Source organism: Sander lucioperca, chromosome 18 (genome assembly GCF_008315115.2).
Source record: "Sander lucioperca isolate FBNREF2018 chromosome 18, SLUC_FBN_1.2, whole genome shotgun sequence".
Taxonomy (NCBI): Eukaryota; Metazoa; Chordata; class Actinopteri; order Perciformes; family Percidae; genus Sander; species Sander lucioperca.
The window spans coordinates 17574378-17601995 of NC_050190.1; the positions used below are offsets into that span (position 1 = coordinate 17574378).

Below are 27618 nucleotides of genomic sequence, written 5' to 3' on the forward strand. Positions count from 1 at the left end.
CTTTTAAAGAATATTGCTGTGTACACTAGATACAATATGATGTAAAAAATATTGCAGATTACTATTGTTGTTTGCTTTATTACTATAATTACTGAAAAAGTGAATCAAGTGCATAAAGCATAGATATACATAATAAAGGCCTTTATTATGTATATCTATGGCATAAAGTGGCAGTTTATTTTGAAGTAGCAACCGGAAGTAGTAGAGTTTTGTTGGTTTAGGATTGACGCGGTTTGACGCTGCTTTTGCTACTGGAGGCAGTCTTCTGCAACGTGCTAGCTACTTTATATAGCATAATGTACCGTGCACTGAAAGTATGATACACTTTGCATACAATTAAACACTTTATTCAAAGGTCAGAGGCTCGTTCAACCAGACGTTTTATCCAAACGTAAGTCAACATTTAATATCTTAAAATACGCTGTTATGTAAAGACGTACAGTACAAGTTAGTAACATCACGTCATTAAATTGGTTTACATTACGTTACATTTCTGTACTGTACGGCACGTAACTTTTTGTATTCATAAGGATTTCCTGCGTCACACAATCATTCTTGTTCAACCAGCTAATGTTAGCTTTCGTACGTTTCAGGACAAAGTCACTGTGTGGAGGAAACTCGAGACACACAAAATATGCTACATAAAACGTACATTTTGAACTTAATAGATGAATTACCTCTTAAGACAATAAATAGCTAAATAAATAAATTAATGAAAATAAAAAAATATATACATAATGGTATCAAGCCATGTAAATGGTTTGGGTTGCTTGTCTGCTGCCAATCTAAAACCAAGGTGGAATGAAAAAAGATGCGTTTTTCTATAAACAATGCCCCAGTTACTCAGGATTATTCCCAATTTTTACTTTGAACAGTTAACTGGAGCTATTTTATAGCCTACAGAAATTGTCAAGCTGCACATAATGGTGGGACTTCTGTTGTTTTTGGTATTTAATCAGAAAATAGTGTTCTATTGAACAACAACAAACAACGTTGCTCATCTCTGCTTAACTTTAGCTTTCTTCAATTATGTGTCGCTACTGCTTCATTGATCTACAAAATGTGTAAAACTACGATTTCCCTGCTTTTCCATGTTCATGTGTACATGCCATTCAACTATTACTGCTACTGCTCTGTTTTTGGCTGCTCATGAAGGCAGCACGGGCCCTGCATGGCACACAATATGACAAGAAATGTCAGTTTGACACCTATTAATATAAAAAAATCTGTAGTAAAGTATTTTCCTGTCAACCACCTGCTGACTCCTGCTAATCCCCAAACCACTTTGCTGAAAATATCCTACTTCTCTTGAAAGACAGATTGACATACTGCTGGCTGTTAACTAACTTTCTACTTTGAACTAAAAAAATCAAGTTCCACTCAGTAGATTTTCTTTTCTGGAGCTTTCGACCGCATTTCACAGTCCTCATCAGTGGATGGCGTTTACTCAGTCGTCATCACACTCAAATTTGTACTCGTCTTTACCCATTGTTTGGCATTTTAGTAAAATTAGGTGCACCATGGCAAACCATTTCCACCTGAACACACCGCTGCTGGAGAGCGTCGGCATGTCCAAACTCGTGGGAACCACTGTGTATCTGAAGATGGAGAATTCACAGCCCTCCGGTTCCTTCAAGATCCGCGGCATCGGACACCTCTGCCAGCAGGTAAGAGCTCTCCAACTTCACCTCCATCAGATCACACACTGACTGATCTGATGTGTCATTTGAATTAAAGGCCAATGTTGACTGATTGTGGTGTAGATCTCAACTAAGCATACAACATTTGTTTGGTAAAAAAAAAAAAACACTAACTTGCCCTTTTACATTTCATTTCTCCCTTCTGCAGATGGTCAGACAGTCCAAAGGGGTTGTCTGCGCTTCAGGTGACATTTCTGCTGTGACACAGCATTCTAGTAAGCACAATACATTATCAATTTGGTCACTGTAACGTAACATACAGGCATTTTTATAGGTGGTAATGCAGGCATGGCTGCAGCCTACGCAGCCAGAAAAATGGGTGTACCGGCCACCATCGTAGTTCCCTCCTCGTCTCCTCAGCTGGTCGTTCAGAGACTCCAGGATCAGGGTGCTACTGTCAAGATTACAGGCAAGGTAAAGCATAATATTAAATATATGCAAGTGATCTTGTGGCAGACATTGGCAGTGGTGGAAGAATTATTCAGATCCTTTACTAACTGTAAGTAAAAGTACTAATATCACACTGTAAAAATACTCTGTTACAAGTAAAAGTCCTGCATTGAAAATGTGTAAGTATTATTAGGAAAATGTTAGCCTAGAAATCTAGACGCACCCTATCGGCAGCCAAGCCAAACTTTAGCCGGGCCAATCACATCGTGTATAGAGTCGGTGGGCGGGCTTAACATAATGACGGCAGAGTTACGACGGTTCTGCGTGAATTCCCTGCCACTTGAAAACAAAGACGATGGCTGCTGCTGCTGGCGAACAGCGGTCTTCCGAATCGGCTTTGGCCGCGACTCTGGAAGACTTGTTCGTTAAGCTTTTCTTTGAGAAAAGAACAAAGAACGGCACTGAACTAGCTCGGACTACGTCACCTTCTTCGTTGCTCTGGTTGGTTGTAGCGCTATCCTATTGCGTGCAGAGGGAATTTGAAAGACAACCGTTTATCCCGCCCCTCGGATTGAGCCCTGCCAATGGTGAGTTCCCAGACCAAACATCTTGATGTGGGTCTGGCTTGTCAGGCTAGGAAAATGTACCTTTATTATTTAAAGTAAAAATACTCAATGCAGAAAAATCCTCACATTTTTTAAACTGGAAACGATCAAAACAGTTCTGTCAATTGACTATATGTTTAATCGGCTAATCATTACAGATGGACTTGTAGGCCGTTATAATGTTTTAGTTTAATTTACAATAAAACATCATATTTTATAATGTGTTTTGTGTGGAAAATCTTAAATTGTAAAGTAACTAGTAACTTAAGCTGTCAGATTAATGTAGTGGAGTAAAAAGTACAATATTTCTCTCTGAAATGTAGTGAAGTAGAAAGTGGCATGAAAAGAAAAGACTTAAGTAAAAGTACCTCAAATTTGTACTTGAGTGCAGTACTTTAGTAAATGCACTTGGTTACATTCCACCACTGGACATTGGTTTCGATCTGATGATGGTTGTTTAAACAGGAAATTGGCAATTGTGTTTACTCTTTAGAGCAAAAACAAACATTTAGAAGAAGTAAGTAAAATCTTCCTCTTAGGTTTGGGATGATGCCAATGCAGAGGCTCTCAGACTGGCAGAGACTGAAGGACTCACCTATGTTCCTCCATTCGATCACCCCCTGCTCTGGTAGAAACTCAAAAGTTTCCTGCAACACAGTGTTAATGAATGAACTATAAAACTCTGCAATATCACATTAATTACAGTCAAAACTTTCCCCTGCTCACACCACACACCCAGGCAGGGCCACGGCAGTATGATCACTGAGGTCGCAGCCTCTCTGGGCCCCGGTGTGAAGCCTGGAGCTGTGCTGCTGTCTGTGGGCGGAGGAGGGCTCCTCTGTGGTGTCATCCAGGGCCTGAAGGATGTAGGCTGGACAGATGTACCCATCGTTGCAATGGAGACAGTGGGGGCCCACTGTTTTAACGCTGCGGTTAAGGCGGGGAGGTTGGTCACCCTGGATGACATCACCAGGTTAGAGGTTTAAGGGAGTTCAAATATTTTCTGCAGTTAAGATTTTTTTTGGAATGCAACCAAACTAACTTCATCCTCACCTGTTTTTCCACAGCGAGGCAAAATGTCTCGGAGCAAAGACAGTTTGCAAGAAAGCTTTTGAATACAGCCAATGCAACGAGCTTACAATCATTTCTGAACTTGTGACTGACCAGCAGGCTCTGCATGCTGTCCAAACATTCCTGGGTTAGTGTGTGTGTGCGTGTGTGTGTGTGTGTGTGTTTGCTTGAACATGCGTTTTAATGTTCTTTTGGCTAGTAATGACTTGCGAACAGCCCAAATATCTAAGAAAATGAACAATCCTTAACTTTTCATTTTAATTGGTAACATAAGCCTCTACAATGAACTTTGCTTCATGTTGGCTTTGCCTTCATTTTAGTGTGTGTGTGTGTGTGTGTGTGTGTGTGTGTGTGTGTGTGTGTGTGTGTGATCTTGTAGATGAGGAGCGTGTGTTGGTGGAGATGGCGTGCGGAGCAGCACTAGCAGCTGTCTACAGCGGACTTATACGCAGATTACAGGATGAAGGTAACTACTCATCTTTTATTTTTAATTTTTTTGTATTGCTCTTATCGTCTTTTATTTTTTAGCTTGGCTTTCTGTTGTTATATTGTCTTCTGAGTATACTGATTTTGCTTTTTCTGTCAATGCACTTCGTACATTCTTTTACTACCATGCTTCTGGTGTGTGTGTGTGCGTGTGCGTGCATGTGTCTGTGTGTGTGCGTGTACTAAATCTCCTTATTAGTTCCTCTCTAGTTACAACTCTTCTGTTGATACAACAGCGAAACCGTGTTTGTGTGTCTTGTGGCCACATTTAATGGTCTATATTTTCTCGTGGTTCTTTTTCTTATGCATGCATACATCATAGGACCTTTTCAGACTACAGCCATGTTGGTAGAATATGTTTAACAACAATAATTATTATCAGGGTCCAAAATTAACTTTTTTGTCCACCAGGCAAATGACTAGTGAATGTTCAAATGTTACCAGCCACTCAATAGATTACCATTGTTTTTTGGCTGGTGAGTGAAGCAAATCTACCAGCCACTTGCATATATTTTACCAGCATTTGGCTAGTAGATGGTGCTAATTTTGGTCCCTGATTATTATTTAATCTATATAGTGATTAATTTCTAATGAAGGGAAACCTCTGGAAAAGATGATCGGTTTTGTTGCGCTACTCTTTTTTTAGGTCTGCTGCCGACTCTCTTGGGCCCCCTGCTGGTGATCGTGTGCGGTGGCAGCAGCGTCGACATGGAGCAACTGACCAACCTCAAACACAAACTGCAGACTTAAAGTACTGTATGTATGCAAATGTGTGTGTATGGGCAACCCGTTCTCACTCCTAACTCAACTTCAAATACAGCAGCTTTTTCAGTGTAGGCCTGGCAAACTCGATTCCTTTTAAGTATTTGGGTTATTCTGAGTCACTCACTAAACTGACCCGGGTTGTGCGAGTCACTTGAGTCAGTATTGCTAAATCGCCAAGGAAACTCCTAGCTCATTGTCTCTAACCACTAACGTAGTAGGAAATTCTGTGGATTTACTCGGTGCAGACTCACTATTTCAGATCTGATATATAGGCTTTCAACGTAGACATAGAAACAGGAATGGAGAAATGCCTGCAGTGAATAAATAATTATAATAATTTTTTTTAAATCGACCGACCTAATTTTGATATGTTTTTCCCGCTCTGCGGGAAGTTCCTAATCTCGGACTGTCTGCTCACTCAGTCGCTTGAGTTGACTTGTGGAGTTGTGGTTGCCTACGAAATTGTAAGTTATAAAGCTTTTGGCAGCTAAGATGGCTAGGACTAGTAGTAGCTAATGTTGCAAGAGGTTTGTGTGTGGCGCTGTTATCATTTTAGATGGAATTGTAGTAGGACTCAACTGATCCGAGTTAATGATACTAGAGACTCGCGACTCATGGGTTAATTTAAAGACACGGGTGAAAGATCCGAGTGAGTCACGACTCAAACAGGTTTATTTCAGTTGCCCTCAGCATCTGATACTGACGCACAAGGCACCCGTTGAATCTGTATGAGGCAGTCTTGCAGCTGCTCGACCGCATCGTAGTATTAAGAGCGGCGAAGTCCGCATGGGGAGGAAGTCGGGATGGATGGATGTGGCAAAGAAACAAAGGACTTTCACCCAGAAGATCGCTGTTTGTTTCCCATGTGAATCCAAAAGTTAACATTAACTTATTTTAACTAACATCACATACCTACGTAAGTTACGGTACATAGGTAACAAACTTATCTAACGTCACGCATGTAAGTTACGCAGCAAATACACTTTTAAGTCAAACCATAGTCTTTTACTAAACCTAGTAGTATTGTTGCCTGACGTGCACCTCTCAAAAACTTTAACTACACCTCACAGCTTGGTAGTGTTGGATTTCCCCCTACTCATTTCCGGGTTCTCCTTCTCCATAAACGACATGAAATCAAGGAGAGGGTGAACTTTCCCTGCTACAGATTTCCGACTGTGGTCAGAAAGCACAGGTGGGGGGGCACTTTGTTTCTCTCACTCTGCCTCTATAGTCGGTACTCGCTCCGAAGCTAATCACCGTCACTCTCTCACTCGCTCTACCACACACTCCCCACGCATATACACACATGCCGGGCCTTGCTATTCTCTTAAAGAGATCGACGCACACACCAACGCACAAGTATAAACTTCAGGCATGTTACGTAGGCTACGGCGAAAGCTCTGCGTGGAGCCTCGGCAGAACCATAAATGAGACTTAAGCCTAACTAACCCTGCCTTGCATGTTGAAAAATGACGCCAAATTGGTTTCCAGAGCGTTGAAAAAGGTGACGCCTGTGGCCGGGTTAGCTCAGTTGGTAGAGCAGGCGCACATATATAAAGGATTACTCCTCAACGCAGCGGCCGTGGGTTTCGACTCCGACCTGCGGCCTTTTGCTGCATGTCATTCCCCTTCTCTCTCCCCTTTCATGTCTTCATCTCTCCTGTGGAATGAACGGCCTAAAATGCCCCAAAAAATAATCTTAACAAAAAAGGTGACTAAGCGGCCGTATTATTATATTAACAACCTGAGTTGAGAGCGAGAATGTGTGTGTGTATGGGTGTATAGCAATACATGTATGTCTATTTGCTTGGCCAATGTTGGGCTACAACAGGCTACAACAGCTAAAAGAACTGGATGGATGGATGAATGAATAAAAAAGTACAAGAACTACAGAAATGTATCATCTAATTTAGAAGCATATTTGTGGTTTGCAATGTTGGTAATTAGGGAAATGAGTGGTTCTTCTTATATTGCAGTGTACTTTTTAAGTCGCGTACAATATAAAAATGCAATGAAGTTCCTTCGAAAATCCACATTTCTTCAGTTATAAATAATTGAGTGAGTTATTACATGTGAATGGGTTTTTAATTATGCTCAGCTCACTGAACTGTCAGAATTCAATTACTAGGTTTTACCACATGGTGGTGTCAGTTCACTATGCTATACACTGGCCATCCACAGTCACAGTCTGATACAGAAAACCTGATGATGATTCTGCATCAAACAGATATTTGTTGATGTGATTTAATCATAAATTAATTGTACTTCAGCACCGACGGTCTGAGGCATTACTACATATTACCCTTCATCGAAATATTTGTGCATGTGGATACATGTGCAGCCTTGGACTGTTCGTGTCATTTTCACCCACACATTAAATTTAGTAGTTCAGTCAATTTGTGTTATGTGTAGGAAGTTATTACTGTGGAAACAGCTCTTCACTTTTCAGCCTGCGTCAGAGAAATCAGTGGAAAGTGTTGCATATAACAGCCTGTTGAGTCTTTGCTTTTTTTTAACTCTCAGACAGTTGCATAAGATATCAGGTTCACAAAGAGCACTAGCAGAAAATTGACTTTATTCTAACGTAATCATCCATTTAATGACACTAAAGACTGATCTGATCTGTTAATAACACATTTGAATAAAGATAATTAATGTAAACGTTGTCACTGGTATTTGCACTGGTATACTCATCATTTTGAATGCTTAACTCAAGGTCCACTTCATCATATCCATGTCAATCATATGAGGACTTCATCTTTATACCCATTCAGTAAAATCATGATAGATTGTATTTGCATTTTTAGTTATATGATATTAAAAAAAAAAATGTAAGCCAAATTTCTTTTCTTTTTTTTCTGACTTAAATGTGATTTAATCAGAAAAAGGGAATATAAGGCAGATTGGTTTGAGTTACCTCAACACTAAGATCCTATTAATCCTGCATATTTGCTTATTGCTGCATATTTTCTATCTTTACTTTAAAGGTCCAATGACATGCTGCTTTTTGGATGCTTTTATATGGACCTTAGTGGTCCCCTAATACTGTATATGAAGTCTCTTTCCCGAACTTCAGCCTTGGTGCAGAATTACAGCCACTAGAGCCAGTCCCACAATGAGCTTTCCTTAGTATGTTCCATTTCTGTGTCTGTAGCTTTAAATGCTATTGAGGAGGAGAGAGGGGGGGCAAGGTGGAGGGTGGGGGTGTGGCCTTGACCAACTGCCACTTTGCTTGTTTGCAACATGGATGTATAAAGAGAACTGGATACAGTGTTCGGCAGGAAGCCCCGTACGTTCCAATGAGAGTGCTCAAAAGCGCATAAAGCAAACATGGAGCTCGGCTCTTCCGCATTGTTGGCCCATAACGCTGGTTGGCCCATAACGCTGGTTGGCTCACGATGGGCATGCGCACTAGCAACAATTTGTTTGCGTTGTCGTAGCAACCGGTAGCAACATGCACGTTCATGAGCTTCTCTGTCGTGTCTCTTACAAGTGGCGAACTCATGAACTCGCCATTTTCATTGTCTAAAATATTCACTAACGTTAAACATTGTTTTCGTTGTTCCCGATCGTTTACATGCTTAGCTAAATAAACGATAGATGTATTTAGCTAGACAACCAAGGAGATTTAATAATTATGTTGTGCTACTAGCTAGCTACCTACTAACTAGCGCTAGCTAGCTGTTGGCCTGCAGTTTCGTGAACAGAGCTCATCCATGGCTTCAGCTCTCATCCACGTTACAAGCTTTACAGCATACAGCCCTCGGATGTATCATAAGAGAGAACCAAGGCGATGTAATCACTATGTCTGTAGTAACGTTATGTAGTAGGCATATAGCTAGCTATGTATAGATCTTAATACAGCCATGCTAGCTACCCCTGATGTTAGCAACTAGCTAGCTAGCCGATAGCCCGCCAGTTTGGGAAACGCTAATGACGTTACATCCACGTAGCTAACAGGCTTTACAGCAGCTACATAATACATCCCTGGGATGTATCATGACTTCATAAGATAATACCATGGACGTATTAATAGAACACATGGTGAATTACAACCATTAGCTATATCCATTATTACAGCTAGCTACATGAGCTCGGGAGAACAGTCATGTGAGCGGGCGGGCGCAGTCCCGCGGCTCTACTCGCGTCCACTATGCGCGTTCATCATGCCAAATTTAATAATTCTGGATTTGCTTCTAGTGAATGTTAAAAATTTTAAAAACGTAACGTTTTAAACAAGGACCCTTTCAGTGTTCGGGCTGGTAAGTTGATATACCCAGAAACAAATTATCTGCTGAAATATAGACGTTTCTTTCGCCATGCAAAGTCTATGTGAAAAGTCTTTCTGGGCCATGGGGTGCAGTACCACCGTTATCCGCTAAGCCCATGGTGGCTTTTAGACTCGGCGCTCTTCCTGGGGGCTTGGTTTGCAAGCCATGATGTCTCTCTCTTTCTCATGGGCGGGCCAAATTCTCTGGGCGGGCAAAGCAGAGAAAGGGGAGGTAACCTTTCTCCTTATGATGTCATAAAGGGAAGATTCCAGATCGGCCCATCTGAGCTTTCATTTTCTCAAAGGCAGAGCAGGATACCCAGGGCTCGGTTTACACCTATCGCCATTTCTAGCCACTGGGGGACCATAGGCAGGCTGGGGGAACTCATATTAATGTTAAAAAAAACTCATAAAGTGAAATTTTCATGCCATGGGACCTTTAAGGACCTCAATGGAAATAAGTCTTCAGTCAGACTTTATTGTATTATATTTGACATTGTTGTAGTTGTGTGTGGTTTTATTTCCTCTTCCTTTATAATGCCAAATACAACTAAACAAAAGATAAACATTCTGCCGCTGCATCACTTTGACTTTTTATTGCAGTTACTGAATGATGCTTAGAGATAACAGCCACAGTTGAATTACTGGTGTTGTTTTCCCGAGATTTTTACAGGATAGACATCTTATAATTCTGTAGGATACAACACTTTTCTTGTTTGTTAACGGGGGCAGAAATACAACCTTCTGACCTCCAGTGTTTCTGCTGAACCAATCATTGTGCACTGGAGGTGTTTGTCTTGTAGTCCTCATTAAAATATTAAAGCGCTTAAAATCAATTATCACTCACTAGTTCTCCCTATCAAATCCATACCAATAGCATAGAGGAGATACAGAGACATTGTACAAAAAGGAAGGTGTCCTTAAAGCTTTGTACATCCTGTTCGTAACACAGCCCAGAGTACATTATGGCCTTCATTTGACATTTACAACATTTTAAAAGCATTACTTATATTCTAAGGTGCTTGTTGCTAAGCAATAAACACCATTGCTTGGCATTTAATGCAAAACGGGTGATATAAGTCAGTAAATTTCACTTATGAAACACCTTTCAGTCACAATGTGTGGCTCCTCTGAATAACCAATTTTCCCAGCAGCACCAGCAGCAATAGGCTGATTGAATTGTGTAATTCCCAGGAGGACCATTGGTGTTCACACACCACAAGGTCATACATGGAGTGAACATGATTGTAATGTAAATGCTACTCTCTCATGTGCGACTGTGACAGAACTGCCTTACGGTCCATTCAGGAGAACACTGAGATGAATGGATTAAAGGCGAAATAGGAGGTGTTGATGTAATGGACGCAACTGGAGGTATTTCAATTTTATTAGATTAGAAATGAACTCTTCTAACAATGCAGGATTAAATAATAGTTACATTATTTACGTCCTCCCCTGATTTAAATGATCTACCTGTTTAGATAAATCTACCTGACCCACAGCTGTGCTCCCTCCCCTGGTGAGAGAGATTTGGGTAGCCTGCAGATAGAGAAGCTAAAGGACGTGCCAGCCTCTTTCTATGACAACAGGAAGGAGCTGCTTTGATGAGCCCAGCAGAGGGCATTTGAGCCAAGCTGCAGCTAAAAATAGGACCAAGTAAACAAGAATGAATGAAGAGGTAGAGATGGAAACATACACATCAATGCACAGGGACGTGTACGTGCACATAATTGTGTGCATGTCTTACAATTTTCAACTAGCAGGCTCTTTTCCTAACACGCTGTATTCCAAATGTGCTGTTTTTTTTTTTTGTTTTTGCCTTAAAAAGTGACCGTTCAAAAATCCCTAATTGGATATAATATCTTCAATTTAAGAGAGACAAATTATTCCATCCTGGGCACATCTCACAACATCTGGATAAGACAGAGTCACTATTAATATTTTTAAAAAACAGTTTCCAAATACATCTGGATAAACTACACACTGTAGGTGAAACCCTGTATGTGCTCTCGCAAACAGGCCTTGCACATCATAGATGAATATTGTATTTATTTAGTTGTTTTTTTGGACACTTGACATTGTATTTGTTTCCAGTTAGTGTAAATGTGCTCACTTAATATATTTGGGTTACTGTAATAACGTTTTGTTACTTTAATAACACAAATTCTCAATCTGCAACTCATGATGCTTTAGAGAGCTGGTTTCTAGCCTGGGGGTCAGGACCCTTACAAGGGGTCGCGAGATGAAACTAGTTGGTTGTGAGTGTAAAGAGTGTAGAAATTGAACAAAAAAAAGAAGAAAAGAAAAAAAAAAAGAAAGAAAAAGAGCCATCACTCTCTTCTATTAGACTGCTTTTTCAGATGTGTGTCAGTCTATCACAAAGTACACAATCTTTAAAAGCCTGCTAAATACTGTAGCTCTGTTAGACTGGAAAATGAGGATTCTAAAATTAGAGGCCCAATAGAGTGAGGGTACAGAGAAGGTGTGTTACAAAATGCTTCGATTGGGTAACGTGCCCATGTTTTTGACAGAGAATCACAAGGTAGAGCTCAGCAGCTGCCTTATGTGTCCATGGCAACCTGATGACGGCATGGTAGTGTAAATTGAACCGCAGAACTTAATGGGTTTTACAGTTCTATTGCAAAAACAGGTTCATAGAAACATTAATACAATGCAACGGCTGCATGTTTTCAGAGGGCTAAAATAATGTACAGAAACACTTTAACATTTACATTTTAAGCATTCAGTTGAGTAATGAACACAAGCAGGCAGTAGTGTTTTTTGTCTGACTGACTTACAGAGATAGCAATTTGATTTAATAGAAATTAATGAAGGTTTAATGAACCTCAACAGGAAATGGGGTAACGGCAGCAAAACAGAGCAATTTAGATAAGATTAGAATAAATACAGGGTACTGAAGGCAATAAAGTAATTATAGGACAACACATGCAGGTTATAAATTGTGTTTGTGTTGTATCATTAATGCAAAAGACAGGTTTAGGCAGGGCAAAGGTAAAAACCATTACACAGAGGCTGCACTAACCTTTTTTTTCAAGTAGGAGTAACATATTGGGCTGTGCAGCTTGTTTGATTGGATGTATAATAGAAAGCAAGTAATATTTTAATATATTCTCCAACTTTAGTGTTTTTTTTTTTTTTTACTGTATACATCTCCGGTGGATGCACAGCTGCTATGGAAAACAACACTGAATATTGAATGCCTGCTTTAAGAATATTTAATTCCAGTGCTGTATTTAATACCTGACCTTTAATATTCAAATCACCAGTGCATGCTTCATTCCTAGATATCATATTGATCAGAACATTTCAGGAGTTACACTGTAAGGATGTGTTGCAATTTATGTTTTTGTTGTACTTCTCTTAGTGACTTCCTGTGACTCCCAGAATGCTTTTCAAAAACTCCCAGAAAAGGTCTGTGATGATGGATGTCTTCCTGTATGAGCCCTGCTTGTGTCTTTTCCGGCCAGCAGCAATCAGTGGATGATTAACAACTAAGGTAGTGGGTGAACCAGCAGCACTGAGTCACAAAAGCAGGGCTGAGAACCACTGCTGAAGAGCTTAAAATTGCCCTCAAGTACTTAGGCTATAGACAAAATATACTAAATTAAACTTCAGAAATGCAAGGCTGATCTCCATTGTTGGTGTTTTGAGCATTAAGTTGCTTTAAGTTGGATATTTTCTTAAAGCTCAAAACAAGTAACGTTAGTAGCCTATATAGTATGTAGTATATATCACAAAAGTCGATTTAGGCAAACTAAGCCACATTATTAAGCTGTATTTGCATCTAATAAGCATATTAGCATCTAATAGTTTACTAATGTAACGTTAGCTTAACGTTAGCCTTCCTAAATTATGTTTTCTGTAGGCTATTTAGCTACATCAAGATAGCATCATTAGTAAGTTGTATTTTTGTATTGTAAAGTAATTTTTTTTTTTTTAGTGAGTTGTATTAGCATTTAATGCAGCTTAAATATGTATCTTAGCTGAGCTAAAATAACGTCAGGGTTAGCTAAACTAACTTACATTATTATGCTCCGGATAAAGGATAATAATACGGATAAACTCCACTAAAGGAAGATGCCTTGTTTTTAAATGATATCACAAAAATTGATTTGGGTTAGCTAAGCTACAATATTATGATTAATTAGCAACTTATAGGCATAGGCTACTATTGCATCTTACCTAACTTTTTCTTCAGCTAACTTACAGTGGTTTGCATTAGCATCTTGCTAACACTAGCTAGATGCTATTAATAAGTACCTAGTATTTAGCATATATTATAGTTTTTAATGTATCTTAGCTGAACAAAATTAACTTTTGGATTGGCTAAACTACATTATTAGCTAGCTGCTGTATAAGATGATAACAGTCTGTCTCGCCTAAAATAAATCATTTGCTGATCAACCAGTAATGTGTAGCATGTTTTTTCTTAGCAATAATTTATTAATTAACGTTAGATATTTTTATTTGTACATTGCTTGTTTTAGACAATCAGTTTGCTCCCGGGTGCCTGGTGGACTGTACCACACTATGAATCTCCCCCTACCCTCACCCTTGCAGTGGGCCGCTCCCCCTTCTTCACCGCTCGCTTTGGTGGAAGCGAAGCCCAAACAGAACATCATGGCGATTGATGGTAAGTAGGCCAATAACGTCTCTCCTTTACTCGTAATTAACTTCGGCTGGAAATAATACACGTCATAGCTGAATTCTTTAAACTAAAAAGTGCGAATGACTTCAAGAGAATGGTGCTTGCACTGGATGGAATCAGTTTAAGTTGTTTTTTTATGTCTTTGAAGCGGATTTTTCCTCTGCTGTGTGAGAGTAGTAAAAGAGACACATGAGACGGTGTTTCTAACGGTGGTGCTGAAAGGACAGCTCCGCTATTTCAACTGCTATAGCCAACTACTGTATAGCTGGTTGTGTTTCTACTCTGGCTGTCATTCGGTTCTCGTCGAAGTCGGCTGGTCGTTTTGTAGCCTCGTTGCATGCTGGTACTTTACAACTTGGGTTAAAGAGAGCAAACCCCACACAGATGGAGTTTTAGCCCAGGACAGTATTCTTTGAAAGCTCTGGTTCAGCTTTGGGATATCAAAATACTACGTTTAGTTTATAATTACTGTATAATAAATATATTTTCTGTGTATAGCATCTTGGGTTTTAGCTTCTGTTTCTGGGCTGCACAGTGAACAGTGCTTAAATTACACCTTTATCTGCTTATATAACTTTGCAGGTTGTAAGTAGCTTTGGTGTTTATTTTATCTGTTTATATTTTAAATGCTTGCAGCTGTGGAATACAGTACTTTTGATGTCACTGGAAAGAGGACATCACATAGCTCAATGATAAATGATCTGTTTCGTATTAATAGAGAGTATTTCAATCAAAATATAAAGCTGTGTTTTAAAAATATCCACGTATGGGAAATATTATGTCAAATATACATTCAAACCTGTAGACGTTTTTTTTTTTTTTTTTTATGGCTGTGTTTTTTGCCTTTATACATGGGCAGTAGAGAGGTGACAAGACATGAGGGGAAAGATATATTATGGAAAATGACACAACACAGTTTCCCAGCTAGAATCCAAGTGGGAATGCTCTAATCATACTATGCATTTAAACCACTAGGCCAGTAGGACGCCCCAAACCTGTAATGATTTTAGGTCCGTACCAGTCTTTGGCAAAAGAGGAAAAATAGTAGGCCACAGGGAATACAGGACATTTTTGTTCAGAAACCAGCACGGTGATGTGGTTTATCCAGTTCCTGCTGTAAAGTAGGCAACTAGACCACCCACCAGCCCCGGGCCTCCGGGCTTTGCTAATATCACTTGTGACATTCAGAAACACATTGTTTTGCATGAGACTCATCAAGTGTATGTTGAAGAATCTGATGTTTAAATAAATGCCAGTCACACAGAGAGTTTGATTTATTTGATATGAATCATAGCTTAGAGTGTTGCATTTTTGTGTTTTTTTATTTTATTTTTTTTGTTTATTGGACAGTTTTGCTTATATCTGACATTTTACCATTAGAGGAAGTTATGAAAAACACATCTGGTCCCAGTCTTTTCAGTTTTGTCTTAGCATAATACACTTTTTTTGCATTGTTGCATAATTAAGTATTTTTTTCTTCATGTTAGGGACGAGCACATGAAGAATTAGCATGAACGGGAGCATGTCATAAATTCACGAGATACACCATAAGAGGCAGCTCCACACCCTTGCATTACTAAATCTCACCCTTCCTCATCTCCAGGAGTCTCACTACAATCATACCTCCTCCAGTTCATCAGACAGCCACAACTTAGATGTTTTAGATGCTTATTCTACCCCACCCACTGACTACATTAGTCAGCAAAGTGCCATTTCCTGAAAGGCCGTGATTATAGCTGCCCCTGTCAGCGATATTTCACCAGAGCTAGTTGGCTCCGCTGAGATTTATACAGCCGCTGTGGGGCAGACTGACACCTACAGCATCCAGAGGCCGGGCTGCCCACTCCAGTGGGAGGCTGTCTTTTTGGCTGTATTTGTGATGTAAGGTTGGATGAACATCATAACGTGTCACAAAAAAACAGGAACAAGTTGTTTCTGCCTGACATGTTAGAGCAAAGAATGAATTCAGATTTTATGTTTTATTGTTGCTGCATGAATCAGTGTTTGGAAGTAATTATGTTCTTTAAAAAGTGCTATTATTTAACTTGTCATCTCATTTAATGTGTACATACATGTAAGAACAACTGCAAAGGTTTTCTGTGCCGACACTAAATAAATATAATGGAAATATTTATACAGCCATTACATACAAAGGCAGAATACAGCTGCAACTACATATCACTCATTGAGTGTATGCAATGTGAAAAGTAATAGTGGAGAAATGGTCATCGCAATTTCTCAGGGCCTTAAGTAGTGTCAAGTTGTTTGATCTGTCCGACCAAAATGTGTAAAAAAGAAAGTGAAATGGTATTGCAAATATTGCATTTAAATTATTTCTTTTACATTTTATAACATTTACTCTAACTGTAGTTTTAGTCAACAACCTCAAGTGTGACTCACACATTATAGCTTTTTTTTTTGGCAGCTATTTAGAGACTTTATTAATTAACAATCAGTCATGCGATTAAGTCTGTTTATTTTGCAAATTCAGGTTGTGCTTCATATCTGGATCATCATCTTAAAACTGCTATTATCAAAGCGTGCTGCCTTAAATACCAAATATATCAGAGCTCCTTAAGCTGGTTAATTGGATATACAGTACACAGCAGGCTCTCTGTAAAAAGATCACTGAGAGACTTCGTCAAGCTTGTGTAAATGAAAGCTTTTTTTGTTAATTAAGTGACTGCAATAGAAATTTAAATAAGGAAAAATGTTTTCACTGACTTTTATAAAAGCTCTAAAAAGACGGAGGATTTTGTTGTACAAATGTGATCTGGCCAGGACTGGTGTATATTGTCTGTGGTTCCACTGCTCAGCCCCGGGACTGAGCTCCATGCATCAGCTCCTATGACAAGCTGTAGACAGATCGACTGCAGGCCCAAGTGGATTTCACATATCCTGGTTAAGCCCGGTTTTCTGGCCGGCAGATCGAAAACAGCCCGACTCACGCGCTTTGTATTCTCAATGTGTGTGGTGTGTATGAAGCCTTGAGTCCTGAGCTGGAGCCAAGTACAGAGTAGGCAGCGCAGGAGGTGTTTAGCTGTGGAAATATTATGTTTATTATGTTTTGAAAAGAGCTTTTCATCAACAGAAAAGCTCTTTTGTGCTGACATTTTGACAGTATCTTTCAAATCTTACTGAAATGCCTGCCATGTCGTTTGTCCTCTGGTGCCTTTGTCAACCAGTGGAGCTACATCCAATAAGAAATATATGGTAGATCACATATGTTTAGACAGAAATACAAACACCATTTTCTCGAAACATTAAGACCATGTTTTTCATGAACCCTGTTGCTTCCTGTCATTGATTTTTCAGCTGCTCTCCCCTCCTCCTCTCTGGCATGGCTGTTTGTTTTGGTGAGCGAGAAAGAGGAAATAATAGCCAATATGTCTTTGGACCATTTGCGCTAATGTGGGATATAAGACATTTTATCTGGAATAGAGCAATATATTATTTTCAAAGTGAAACTAAGGGCCGTAACTCAAACCAGAACATTTCAGTATTACACAAGTTTAAAAGGCAGCGAGGAGGCTGCCAGTCTTTACAAAGTTGCTTGTGAACACAGTGGAGTGATAAGCAGCGGGACAGATATTTCCAACAGGAGTTAGTGAAGACTAAGACAAGGCTTTTATTTGTCAGGTGGCCAGAAGCACGACTCTAAATGAATGTTAATGTTCTATGTCTGCTCAATGTGTAAAGTGCCAACTGTTAGCTAATATGTTACCTATATCAACTTAGGCACAAATATGCCAAAAGTGCATTATTTTCCACTTGTTGGGTTGGTCCAAATGGCAAAAAAATAAATAAATAATGCAGCTAACAGTTTTACGATTAATGAGGTAATAATCAGGGCTTAATTTGAGCCGGAACACGCCGGAACATGTTCCGACGTTGGATCCGGAACCTTTGTTATTGGATCCGGCAGCTCCTGTGTCACTAAGAAAAATGAATCGCCTAAATGAAAAAAATAAATTACTGTTTGTGTAGTGTTCAATGTTGTTATCTGTCTTGTTTATTTTCTTTATTCCCCATTGAAGTTCCACAAAAATCTTGTGTTTGCATTTTCGATGCGTTTTGAGGTGAATTTTCAGGGTAAGACAGAGGGGGGAGAGGGACGGAGGGAGGGGAGGCACTTCAAGTGACACATGCGCTTGTGCTGGTTGAGATTGCGGTTAGTTTCACTCAGGGGGAAAATGTCAAAAAGACAACAAAGTTTGCTTAACTTGTTCAAATACGCTGGCCAGTCGGATCCCAAACAAGCAAAAATCGTTTCCACCGTTCAAGAATGTGGAGACATTAGCCTACATTTCGTACCCATGCAGTGCATGTTCTGAAATTAAAATAAACACTGCCCTGATGTACACACAGCGTTGTTTAGGTTTTTTAGTCAGAGAAGCTACGTAGGCAGTGTAATTTTTTTTTTTTGTTTCCGTTACCTCCAACCCCCGTTTTGAGTCGCCGGATCCACCCCCCCTCTGCGCTCCGGGACCTCCCACTTTACAAATTAAGCACTAGTAATAATGTATATATTTTATGTACTTAAGATAGAGATTGAGATAAGAGCTACATGTATGGAAAAGGTCCACAGGATTAGTAGCATGTTGTATGCTAAAAGTCTATCCATACAACAGAGGAACATAAGACTCTGTGACTTGTATACATGTTCTCCCGTTGAATTGTGGACACAGACCTCATTCTTCAGTGCAGTTTTAGGCTACGTTTAAACTTAAGGCAAATCAAAGATTTGGCAAATTTGTTTCTCGAATCAGATCTTTAGGACGGACTGTCTGCACAGACTGATATTTGCAAGTGATCAGATTGGAGTTTTGTGTCCAGACATTGCCATCCATATCTGCATGGGTTGCTGTGGTAATTATGTAGCTGGTGATGTGGCTTTCCAACGCGGTAGCATGAGAAATGGGGTCCATAAATTCGCCCTGTCAAGTCAGGGTGCAGACTCCTTCTCTGACTGTTGATCTCCTCCATGTTGTCCTCCATAGCACTCTGCTAGTAGAAGCATGTATTCTGCTCAGCACGTCCGTCACTCTGGATTTGATGTATGTGTGTCGCGTTCCGAGTGACGCAGTCCGAGTGAGCGTCCAGGCTGAGACGCATCTGTAGAAATCCAATTGGAACCACATTTGAAACCACCTCCAAATGTGGTTTGAATCCAATTTGCAAATTTTGCAATTTTGCATTTCATGTGGTTTTTTTTTGTTTTTTTTTGCTGTCCAGACTTTCAAATCAATCAGGATACAATCTGCCAATGGATATGCCAATATATACAGTAATATGAATATGCTGGCAGTCTGAACAAGACTCTTTTCTTTAACTGCATGTTTGCTAATGTTCCTCAGCGGATTGTTCCCAGGACTTTTCTGCTCACGACCTCAGAGGTTTGATTTGTTGAGGTTTTGATGAGCAAGATGTTTTTACAGTATGTAGGATGGATTGTAGATCCACTGCACTGACTTATCATCAATAACATTTCCGCTGTATGTTAGATGTTTCTGTCATCTCAGAGCTTGATGTCAGGTTGAGACAAAGTGAAGGATTTTTTTGTGCAGTTTACTTATTGATCAGCTCTTCATTTTACACGATTTGGGAGAATCACAAGAAACAGAGAGACGTCATTTCTTCCTTCTTAGAGCGGGAGTGACTGATAATACAAGGCTTGTTTGGTAACATTGATGAATTAGTCCCAGTAGAAAAGTACACAGAAAGGCGGAAGATGCATTTGCCACTGAGGTTTGAGTTTGATTTGGGAATAACAGATTTTCTTGAAGAAAAAAGTTAAAATGTATATTCCTCATGGGTTTTTTTACTTCTGTATTGTTGTGTATTTGCAGGCTCAAGCTATTATTAATACTTCACAGTAATTGTCAAATGAATACTATGGTTCTAAATTGGGTATATGTGGCTTTGTCTGTTCTATAAATAAGGTGTCAACTGCACTACTTTGTCAGAGTGTGTTTCCATTGCCCAGGGCTATGGAGAGTGCTGGTAATATATAGAGCAATAGTTGGCTGTGACTTCACACAGTTTTCTCACAAGAAAACCCAGTGCCTCAGTATATGTTATACAGCTGTAGTGCGAGGAAGCTGTTGCTGCTTTCTCAATTTACAGCCGACTGTCAGGTAAGATAATCTTCGACGTACTGTATCCTCCATTTGCTAACTGGCTTAGCTGAAGGTTATTCTGAAGTCGCTCCTTCTTGCCTTTCAATATGACAACGCAAACACGTTTTATGAACAACCTGATGTAACACAAACCTTCCCTCTGCCAGTTTCAATAAAGAGACTAAGTGATTTTCTTGTAAATGGCCACTGACAAGAACATTTTCTCACAAATCAATTATCGCCATTATTGAGAGGACATGAAGAAGCAACACAAGCTGATCATTTGTCTCTGTTTTATTCATGAGCATGTAGACCACTGCACATTTAGCTAGCTTACTTCTCTAAATCCAGTCCGTTATAAAATACTTTCTGCAGGCCTGCTTTTAGTTATTTAGTTATTAATTTTAAAGCTACACTGATTTATATTTTATATTTAACAATGGATCAAATGACAAGATTTAAAGTCCCACTAATAAAAATGTTTTTTAGAATATAAAAAATACTCTGTTATGATTCATACTTTTTTTTTGTACACGGTTTTCCCACATAAGAAGTAAAAAAAAAAATCTGTCACGGAGCTTGGGTTCGCGAAGCCCCAATGGGCCCGTTGGGCAACGATATAGTTTCGGCATCCTGTCTGAACCCACCGTCAGTCAGACTCAGATAGTCTATATCCACATGTCCCATTGTTCAGGTGCCGCCAAAAATTCCGTCGGATGTCTTTTATTTCGGCCGGATGTGCGTTTGCTTCCGCTTTCTTTGTGTTGGCATTTTAAACTCCGGCCGATTTATGAGGACTATGGTTAACTACTCCTCAGATCTCTGCAGGGTAAATCCAGACAGCTAGCTAGACTATCTGTCCAATCTGAGTTTTCTGTTGCATGAGTAAAACAACCTTTGAACGTACACAACGAGGCTATTTTGCAGAGGCGCCGTTGCTCTGTGCGGCGCTTAGCGCCACCCAAGACAATTGTGATTGGTTTAAAGAAATGACAATGAACCAGAGCACGTTTTTCTCCAATCCCGGAATGCTGTGTGGCGAGCCAGATCCTCCTCCACAGCGCTGTGGAGGAAGGTCTGGCAATGCGAGACTAGACTCAGATGAGGAGTCTGTTGTGCACTAAAATCAGGGACTAGCAGATGTATCAGAATGGTAAATATAGTTAGCATCTTTTATGTTTTGTTTGTTAGCTTGTTAGCTTGTAACTGGCAGTGGCTAACAGCTATGCTGACAGCGTGTTTTTGCTCTCTGTACTGACAGTCCGCTCTGCGCCGGAGCTTTGTGTATAAGACAGTGATTGGCTTACCGTTTAGCGATTTTACCTAATCAAGCTTGCCCAGGATACGTTTGAGTCTCAAATTTCAGGGAAGTGCACAGACATTTCCCCCTTCAGGAGAGTAATGTGAAAACACCTCTCTAGTGGCAAACTTTGGACAGATACAATTAAGTATAGTTAAGTTCAGACATTTTAGGGGACATAAACATAAGAAAAACACATTTTTGAGTGGAGGGACTTTAATGTCAAAGTGGTTACTCATGGTGACAAACCCACAGAGAATGCTCTCCCAATTCTGCAGTCCACTTTAGTTTTAGCAACTTTCAGCTCGTTGTTTTGGTTTTACAGCCCACAACTTTACTGTCTCTCATTAGCTTTGTTTCCAGACGCAGCAGGCAACTGTTTTTAGCGAAAAAAACCTAAACTTACTATATGCTACCTGCCCAGCACCAAACTGCACACTGGCAAAGTAAGCAACTAGCTGGTGAACATAGTGGAGGGTTCATGCTAGAATGGATGGCCCAGAGGGACATCAAAGGCATGACCCGCGTCTGATTGGTTAATGGGTTGGTTAGGTTTAGGCATGAGGAGTGGAGTTAGATTGGTTAAGGTTAGAGTAAGAATATCAGGGTAAGACAATCAGAGTGAGTGTAGGGCAAGTCATGCCTTTGCCCATTCCTCCGGACCAGCAGTTTATAGGGCCAGATATTTCCCTGAGAAGTTGGAAAGCTAGTAAATCTTCAACTTACTGTTTGAAACTTAATTGGGGCAGCACCACAAGTTTCACCACAAGTTTCTTTCCCTTGTTCCTTTCTCTCGCAGCCTGTTCTTTCCACTGACCTCAAACAACCAAATATCTGTCAGGTCAATTTGTTCAGCCCAACTTTCTGTATCACGTTCTCAGTCCATCCCTCTTTCCTTAACCCAGACGTGTTAGCCTCGGCAGCCTGATTAGAGGGGGCAGGTAGAGGAGATTCCTTAAAGAAACTGGGACAAATCCTAAAAATGTTTTCAGCCCGGCCCCAGATGTCTGCATGAGGAAAGGCTGCGGCTCCTTGATTTAGCATGCAGAAGTGAGACAAACTTGGTGAAGCTGAGGGTGAGAAACAAGAACTCAGTAATTGCACATATTGATCACAACAGGTGCTTTGAATTGATTGTTGTCAGACTCAAAAAGAGATCACGTGAACCGCTCAATGTACTGACAAGGTTTTAAGAGCCAGCACTCTCTTTTCAGTGTACTCTCAAAACTGCCACAGGTAGACACAAAGTCTAATAATTGTCATAATTGGAAAAGACAATTAAAGCTGCGTGAGGCAGAATAAAAAAAAAAAAAGCTTCCTCTCTGTCCAGCCCATCCCATGAGACGAGCACGGGCATGCACCGGCTTCGGGGCACGGTCACACGTGTGTGAATGCAGGTGAGTGACCATTGCCCGCCAAGGTGAAACCGGCTATTGGTTAGCAACAATCAACGTCTCTTCCATCTTGGCTCACAGCCAAGCGAGTTCAACCACACACTGCTTTGCTATTGGTTGAGCCTGCGATTTCTTCGGTCAAAGTTCACTGAAGTTGAACTCCACGCGATGCGAATTTGCTTTGCCACCGGAAGCGAATGTTTTATTCGCCCCTTCCCACGCATAGAATGGAAGTGAACGGGAGGCGAATAATCGCCATTTCCCCTTTAAGAACAACACTGCACATTAAAAACATTCACTGACTCTTACCTACTATGTTTAGAAGAAGTCCATGCAAAGAGCGAGTTGATTGGATTTTGCAACAACGTGTTGCCTATGTTATATATTAATCAGTATATTTTCTGTCCAGAGTCTGTCCATATTCATTTTTCCCCATGTGGTAATGACAAATACGTTAAAGCACAAATTTTTCCCATTAATGCATTAATTTGCTTATTTGACAGTCTACGTGGCATTAGCAAGTAAGTATGTGGCACCTTTGGTAAGAAAATTTGAGTGCTGGTTAATGGAACTTTCATCCCCAAAATATTGAAAAGATGGACGAGAGATTGCTTGTGGTGTGAAATGAGCAACCGGCACTGTGTACTGTATTCAAGAGCACATGCAAGAAAATGTTATTTTTGACAAATACGGTGTGTGGTGAGTGAAAGAGCACAGGCAGCTTCCTCCCACACACAGCTGCTGTATCGATCTGCTGGACAACAGCAACAACTCGGCTCCTTGTTGTGCAGGAAAGATTTTCAGACAGTCTTGTCATGTAGAGGCTCAATTTCCTTCAATGGCTGTGTTTACATGCTGTAACATGGCTATCAGCCACACACTATTTTATGTCTTACCGAGGTTTGTATTTACATCCTGTGTGGCCATTATTAAACAAATTGTGAATATTTACTGAGGCGTTCAAGCAACAGTAAGTTACTTTCCTATACATGGGAAATAAATGATGCCGTTTTGCTATTAGTACTCTATGCTTACTGTAAACACTGCTTTTAGATTTATGTTACTGTAACAGTAGTCTTGCTTTGCCAGACCCTCCTCCAAAGCGTGCTGGAGGAGAGTCTGGCTTGTCTTGGGCGGTACTAAGCACCGGAGAAAAGCCGCGGTGCCGCTGCAAAATAGGCTCGGAAGGAACTTGTTTTGGTGGAACATGTGTACGTTTAAAAGTTGTTTTAGTCTTAGACTCAGATCGGCCTAAATGAGTGAAATCCGGTGCATTTTCCGGCGGCAACGGAGCAATCCCGGAAGTAGAACATCAAGGATATAGACTACTGTAACAGTAGTAGTGAAGATACTAATAACTTTAAGTTAAATGAAGATGTTAACACATGCCACAAAATCTGGTAAATATGTCACTAAGAACAAGACATGTTTTTACAACTGCAACATTTTTAACTTAGTTGAGTCATTGGCTTTACTTGAGTTACAGGATTTAGACTGTTAACAGTAAAAAAAAAAAAAATAAACAGACATTGATTTGTGCCATATCTGCAGCCTGGTCACTCGTTTTCACTAGTCAGATACCCAAGAGGTTTGCATTGACTGCCTAATTTTATAAAGATGAAAAATATTGAGCTGCTGAATGAAAATTAAATTTGGACAAGAAAAGTTGAACAACACAGGGATGTAATGTGTAGGCGCTGTCTTTTTATTAAAAGCTGGAAGCACTTTTAAAGGGCCTGTACTCATAGAAAATAAAAAAACTGCGGGCTGCGATTGTTTTTCAATAATGAATATATTTTCCAAAACCCAAATATATTCTGTTTACTATCCCAGAAAGGCATTTTTGCCTAAATATATATATACAGTATATATATATTCACAATAAATGATTAAACTTGTTGCATCTTGTTGATCGACATAATTAATTAATCAATTGTTGCAGCTTTAGTTTTCTTGTTTCTGCCTTTTGTGAAAGGTTCAGACTGACCTAAGACAACAGACCCTGCTCTTCTTCATCAGTATCAAATCTGAGCTATATTTGTGTGTTTGACATGACCTTTCCAAGATGGGAGGCTGGACCAGGAACAATGCAGTATGTTCATTTTTTATTTATTTAGATTTTTGGGGGGGCATTTTAGGCCTTTATTTTGACAGGACAGCTTAGACTTGAAAGGGGAGAGAGAAGGGGAATGACATGCAGCAAAGGGCCGCAGGTCGGAGTCGAACCCACGGCTGCTGCCGTCGAGGAGTAAACCTCTATAGATGGGCGCCCGCTCTACCAGGTGAGCTTACCAGGGGCCCGAGTATGTTTATTTTTAGCAGGGTGGGTTAAGGCAATTTAAAAAAAGAAACTAATAATGTTTTAGTTTTGTTAGAATTTTTTTGTAGATGTTTTTTTTTCTTCATTTCTGATCTTCTAATGTGTTTGTGGGTTTTCTGCTGCCAATTAAATTATACGTTTTTCTGTCTAGATTAGACAATAGATTGACTCTATTTGTGTTTCTGCATACAGCCCAGTTAAAAAAAGCTTTTCCTTAAGCCCTACATGACTGATTCTTTTTTAGATACGTCATTAATCATCAAATGTTAGCATGGTATAAAAAATGACATGAGGCAAATGCCATGTGTCTCTGACCATTGCACCACCGTGACACCATTAGTCTTATTGCTTTCAGCCTTTCTTTAGATTTGGTACAGAGCTGTGCAACTCTTACAAGTGTCATAGTTGAAGGCAGCTAGAGCTATTTGAAATCTCAACCTGTAGGCAGATCCCAGAGGCCGAGCTCAGAGACTGTGAGGCCCTCACAAGTGTGAGTAATAGTTCTGAATTACAGTCACTGTCTGGAAACCTGTCAGAGAAAACCATGGTGAGCTCTATGCAGAGGTCCTCTCTCTGAATAATAGTGTCTAGCTATCTACAGTATCTCATGATAGCCTAATGCTATGATGGACAATCATACTCCTGCAGCTGCCACCCAAACTGTGGGTTTTCTAAATGTCAGAGATGCTGTACAATAACAAACAGGAGGAGCTGTTCTCCCCGATTCCAGTCTTTGTGCTAAGCTAAGCTAAGCTAAGCTAACTGGCTGCTAGCTGAAGCTTCATATTTAACAGACAAATATGAGAGTGATATTAGGCTTCTCATCTAACGTTCAGCAAGAAGATATTAAACTATTCCTTTAATAGACCTTTTTCACAGCAGACATGTTGACATGTCATAGTAGGGAAAGCACAGGTGTATTCAAAACCATTAATGATGGCTGCATTCCACTTAGGAGAGGTCCTGGTATTGTGCATGCTGACTCACTGAAATAGCTTACTGGGGCACTTGATGGAATTGAGCCAACGTTAATGTTATCAATTTCAGCTGTGCTTTTCCTACTGTGACAATTCAAAATGTCCGCTGTGAAAAAGATCCATGGCTTGTCTTTCCCCTGGTCCTTTCTCTAAGCAAGAAGAGGGTTTTATGTAAAGACATTTAGAACAACTGTGTTGTATTTTAAAGTGCTATATCAATGAAGTTAAATAAAGTAGAGTTGAAGGTTTGAGGTGGGAGAGATGTAAGAAGTGAGACAAAGGACACAAATAGGTTATTTACACCTAATTAGGACAGGTACTGTTACTGTAAATAAGTGTTTCAGCTTACAAGATCTAAAGGCAGCACCTACACATAAAACACATAGCACATACTCAAGCCTCTGAATAGAAACTGCTTATCACAGTATTTGTGGATAAAAACTAAACCAGCCTTTAATCATGTAAAGCGCCTTTGTCCACAGAAGAATACAAATCAAGCAGTAGCTGTCATTGTGCTGGCAAAATAATTTGGGGACCGTATGTCGACATTCAAAGCTTTCTAGTTGTTGTCCATTAGGAAAGAAGGAAAGAAAATACAATTAAACCCAATGCCAGTGCCATGTAAAGATACATTTAGTCTGCGCCATCATGCACAGGCTGTTTGAATAAATCTCTGTAGTGTTTCTTAGATTAAACGGCGCATTTTAAACTCGAGCAGCTTGTAAACCGACATTGAACTGTTACCATCCAGTCTCTGTCAGTGTCTTATATATGTGTTGTTCTTGTCCTTTTCTGGGAATTTGTCTAAATGTTCCAACATATTCAAATGTGTTCCCATGATGTTTGTTCTGTCTCTCGTTTCTTCCATCACAGTGTGGCTCATTGAAACTGCATTGTCTTTCCAGGTGGCGAACGTAACTGTGGAGTACATGAGCTGATCTGCGTCAGAAAAGGTATGGCAGATCAGAACTCTGGGAGGTTGACCTTTGACCTCACACTCCACCTTCCTCATCAGCATTTATCACTGTTGAACTGTCCCCGTTGACACTCGTCCTTGTTCAACTGTGTGCTGTGTTGCCTTCGCTGTCGTTGGACTGCGATGCTTGTTTGAGCCTTGTCATATTAATAAATACTTTGAGCATAAAAATATTTTACAATCTAATTTTTCATTTGTAATGACACTTTTCTTAAAAATTATACCCTAAATAATTGTTAGGGCTGGTCCGAATACCATTTTTTGAGCTTCGAAGCTTCGGTAGTAATGAGCATCGAATATTCGAAGCTTCGGAGAGAGGGGGCTGAACATATTATTATCTCTAATATAGGCAGGGATCTCTAAGTCTGTTTGTTTGCATTTTGAGTATTTTGAGAACCTTTCATCCAAACGACTTCACAAGGGAGTGGAGTATCATATTTGGTGCAATATAGATAGACGGGCCAGACGCGTTCAGAATTAATAAACTTTTAATAAACTACAGAACAGCGCGAGCAGGAAGCGGAACGCCTCACGCGAGCAGGGCTTATATGCCCCGAGAACGGAGACTTCACTAAT

General features: G+C 40.0%; 2 protein-coding genes across 7 annotated transcripts in view; both read left to right on the forward strand.

The window, feature by feature from the left end:
* The first annotated feature begins 217 nt into the window (after positions 1-217).
* On the forward strand, positions 218-27249 carry sdsl (serine dehydratase-like). Of its 3 annotated transcripts, XR_004895759.1 has the most exons (11): positions 222-313; positions 370-391; positions 1505-1667; positions 1849-1885; positions 1975-2114; positions 3235-3323; positions 3435-3668; positions 3763-3893; positions 4146-4232; positions 4899-5086; positions 5700-6173. XR_004895759.1 is itself a non-coding variant. In XM_035994835.1 (10 exons), the coding sequence occupies exons 2-9, from the start codon at positions 1521-1523 to the stop codon at positions 5000-5002; spliced, it is 969 nt and encodes a 322-aa protein (XP_035850728.1). In that variant the 5' UTR covers positions 218-391; positions 1505-1520; the 3' UTR covers positions 5003-5008; positions 26972-27249. The 3 variants fall into 3 exon arrangements, 1 of the variants encoding a protein (XP_035850728.1); XR_004895758.1 differs by having other exon boundaries at positions 218-391; XM_035994835.1 differs by lacking the exon at positions 5700-6173 and adding an exon at positions 26972-27249 and having other exon boundaries at positions 218-391; positions 4899-5008.
* syt14a (synaptotagmin XIVa) overlaps positions 12667-27618 on the forward strand; it is a 47711-nt gene continuing 32759 nt past the window's right edge. For 2 of the 4 annotated variants that reach the window (XR_004895756.1, XM_031288647.2), the window contains exons 1-2: positions 13756-13941; positions 26972-27019. Coding sequence is in view for 1 of the 4 variants with exons in the window: in XM_031288647.2 (XP_031144507.1) it covers positions 13839-13941; positions 26972-27019 (151 nt within the window). In the remaining 3 variants the exon portion in view is untranslated. Of the gene's footprint in view, positions 12805-13755; positions 13942-26971; positions 27020-27618 lie in introns of those variants that run through there. The other 2 variants (XR_004895757.1, XR_004895755.1) reach the window with 2 other exon arrangements.